Source organism: Dromiciops gliroides, chromosome 1 (assembly GCF_019393635.1).
Source record: "Dromiciops gliroides isolate mDroGli1 chromosome 1, mDroGli1.pri, whole genome shotgun sequence".
NCBI lineage: Eukaryota > Metazoa > Chordata > Mammalia > Microbiotheria > Microbiotheriidae > Dromiciops > Dromiciops gliroides.
In genome coordinates, this window is record NC_057861.1 from 54781983 (window position 1) to 54785696 (window position 3714).

Consider the following 3714-nt stretch of genomic DNA (forward strand, 5'->3'; position numbering starts at 1 on the left):
CCTCTTTCTTTTGCAGAAGATACTAGGGCCGGCAGAAGGGAAGGGACTTGCCTCTGATCACACAGGACTCCAAATTTAGGTAGCACCTTAATGTCGTAATGAAAAGAGCAAAGGACTTTGGTGTTAGTCGAAACCTGAATCAGTCCCTGCTCTGATCCTGACTCTGGGCCAGCACCTTCCTGTCCTGAATCTCAGTTTCCCCATCTGTAAAATGAAACTAAACACTACTTGCATAAATCGTGGTGTGTAGTGAAAAAGAGTGTCCAATCTCCGTGTGACCACTGGCAGGGTACTTGTCAGAAACAGTTTCCTCGTTTGTGAAATGGGGGCGCTCATTCTTGCAACTACTAACTAGAACCGGGGTTGTTGTTGGGGGTGGGGTGGAGAGAAATGCGTTATTTTGCAAACCTTTTAAAGCCCCTCCACCCCCATGTGAGGCGGGAGGGGGGCCCTTAGGGCTGTGGCGAGGATAGCGCTTTAAAAACTTTAAAGCACAAGATTATTCCAGACCCGCCCCCCACCCCACTCCCGGCGCCCACCCCCCATGCCCCTGCTCTGGCTGCCGCTTAGGAAAGGGCGCGGTGCCCAGGAGCTGATTGGGTCGAACTGAGCTCCCCGGGGTCCGGGCACAAGAAGCTAGAAGCGCGACTGGGCATTCCGACCCAAACTACCTTTGGAAATTCTGCCCCGGTGCAGGGGATGGGGGGAACTGGGACACAGACACGCCAGGAGGGCTGCAATGGTGTCACCCAGACAGCTCTCTCCTTCCGGAAAGCAGCTCTCTGCAAAATCACATGCACTAGCCGGGCGGTGGAAATCCCGTGCAGAAACTGGGAGCCGCTGCCGGGAAACTCACTCGAAACCTCCTTCTTTAAAAAAAAAAACAAAAAAAAAACCCCAACCGTTCTCAGCTACTTGGCCCCCCCCCCCTCCCGCGCCTCGAGCCCCCACGTGGGGCAGCCCCGGGGGAGATCCGAGCCCGCCCAAAGCCGCCTGCTGCTCCGCACGTTGAGCCAATAGCAGCCAGGCTGCCTTCGTTTTCGTGAGCCGGACGGCCAATAAACGCGACGGAGGGCTCTGGGAGGCCACGCCCCTTGGCCGTCGAAGGCCATATAAGGAGGGCACGGCGGCGTTCGAGAGAGTCGGGCTTTGGTACTGTTGTGGATCGCCGGGACACCTTGGATTTAACGCCGCTTGGATTTGTTTGCTGTTTTTCGTCTGCTTGCTCGCTGGATTAATTGCGTTGGCTCGGGGATCTTGCCGCTTTTTCTTCTTTTTTTTAAGAATTCTTTCATCATCGCTCCGACGTTTTCTGCCTCGGGACTCGTGGCTGCCACTGCCGCCGCCGCCGCCACCTCCTCCTGTCTCGGGACGGAGGGACCCCTGGCTCCAGGGAGCTCGGCCGACTTGGGCTTCGAGGTCTCGGCTTCAGTGTTTCCGACTAGTTTGGGGGCTCCTTCCACTGTGGATTACAATTGCACCATGACCTTGGAAGAAGTCGTAGCCTGCGAGAGTGCGGCTCAGAAGTGAGTGTCCAGCCGGGGGGCAGACCTCCCCTCCGCCCTGTGGGGCAGACTTCCCAGGCTCCGACGACCTCCCTGGGCTGGCCGAGAGCTCACGATGTTGCCGCCTTGCCGCCTGGAGGGGCCTCGGACTCATTCCTTCTTCCCTCTGGATGTCCAAGGGGGAGGGGGTCCCTGTCTCTAAAAAGAACTATCTGTGATCGCCCCTGCTTTTCTCCGCCCCAGCACCTTTTCTGATCTCTTACCCTCTGTGCCTCGGTTTCTCTCCAGGATGCAGACGGTGAGCAATGCAGTGGAGGAGTTGCTCGTAGCGGCGCAGCGCCAGGACCGCCTGACAGTGGGCGTGTATGAGTCGGCTAAGCTGATGAATGTGTAAGTTTCTGCTTGTCTTTTTCATGCTGCTGGGGTGGGGGGCTAGTGGGCTGGTGGGCGGTGGGCGGAGGGGTCCCTTGTGCACAGCCCACGGTTGTGCAGGAGGAGTTTTGCAGCATCCCCGTAAGCGAGGGAGACCTTTTCCCCTTGTTGAGAGTTGCTCACCTCTTTCCCCCTTCCTCCCTGCTCAGGGACCCAGACAGCGTGGTCCTTTGCCTCTTGGCTATCGATGAGGATGAAGAGGATGACATCGCCTTGCAGATCCATTTCACGTTGATCCAAGCCTTTTGCTGTGACAACGACATAGATATAGTTCGGGTGTCTGGGATGAGGAGGCTGGCTGAGCTGCTGGGAGAGCCGGGGCCCACGGAAGAGACTGAGGAAACCCGGGATCTTCACTGCCTGCTGGTCACGGTGGGTGAGCCTGTCCCTCCCTAGCTTGGGGCAGGGTTACTTAGCAACTCAGACAAATAGATAGGGACCTGCGGGGCCTGCTGTGAGAGAGAAGTTATTTTGTTTGTCAACAAGGTTTACAAAAGGAGGTGGGGAGACAGGACTCAGAATTCCATCCCCTGCCATCTGGCTTGAAGAGAGGGCATCTCGTGCCCTGGCCAGCTCAGCACTGAGCTATTCTGGGCACCCATGGGCCAGTGCCCAGGTATCCCCGCCCAGCCAGGCCCATAACTCATAACTTGGTGCTATTTTGGGATGGGCCTTGTTTTTCTGAATGGGGGAGGGAAGAGTGGAAGAGTGTTGCTTACTTGGACCTCCCTAGCCTAATGCTTTTTTTTTTTCTCCCCCCACTCAGAATCCTCATACTGACTCATGGAAGAGCCATGGGCTGGTAGAAGTGGCTAGCTACTGTGAGGAAAGTCGGGAGAACAACCAGTGGCTCCCCAACATCTCCCTCCAGGAGCGCTGACATCCTTCTCCAAACATAGAAAATTGCTGCCTTGCAGACACATTTAATAAAAAAAAAAACCCACCCCCCCTTCCCAAATCACACCAGAACCCAACCATCAAGACCACTGTCGGGAAGAGGTGTAAGGGACAGAATGTTCTTGCTGAAATGGGGTGAAGAAACCCCTGGAACCTCTGTCAGGACCCAGGAGTCTGGGTCACCTGGGGTCAGGAATGACAGAGCTGAGAGGTGGGACTGTGTCGGCCTCAAGAAGATCCACCAGCCAGAGCGAGAAGGTGACAATGGGGCTGTGGCACCCAGGGCTGCCTGGAGTCCAGTGATTAAGTCGGGCAATAGGAGGGAGACCTGCCTTCCCCCACCACTAAGGGACTATGCATGGAGACAAGATGGTCGGGCTGCCCCTCCGGCCGGCCTCGGTGGCCTGTTAACTGTTGCAAATGGGAGTTGGAATTTGCAACCAAGACTTGATGGTGGGAGGTCTAGAGTGACCTGCTGGGAGCCTGGGGACAGGCTGCTGCTGCCGTGCACTTAAGAGCTCCCAGTCTGCAAACAATATATAGATATTTTTACGTTATTGCACTAACCGAGCCGTTTGAGAAGAGAGGACAAGTTTATACATATATATATATATTTTTTTGTGTATGTGTGTGTGTCCAATGCTGGTTTGGTAATAAATTTGCTGTACTCTCAGGCTCCTGTGCTTGTCGGCCCTTCTGTCCCCTCCCCCAGTCTCTTTCACGGCTGAGCTGCCCCAGAGGGATCTCGGCTGAATGTTGTCCTGCCGCCTTAGACCAGGAAGTCTTAACTCCCTGTTAAAAACCACTTCAGGAGTAACTTGCTGCGAGTTTGCAAAAACACTGCAGTTTCTGTGGTCGGCGCCAAGGCCTCAAACTAATA

The 3714-nt window shown here is 55.4% G+C and overlaps 1 protein-coding gene across 1 annotated transcript; it reads left to right on the top strand.

The window, feature by feature from the left end:
- The first annotated feature begins 1132 nt into the window (after positions 1-1132).
- GADD45B (growth arrest and DNA damage inducible beta) lies at positions 1133-3507 on the top strand. Its single transcript, XM_043979598.1, has 4 exons — positions 1133-1526; positions 1794-1895; positions 2087-2309; positions 2704-3507. The coding sequence occupies exons 1-4, from the start codon at positions 1483-1485 to the stop codon at positions 2815-2817; spliced, it is 483 nt and encodes a 160-aa protein (XP_043835533.1). The 5' UTR covers positions 1133-1482; the 3' UTR covers positions 2818-3507.
- Positions 3508-3714: the final 207 nt, after the last annotated feature.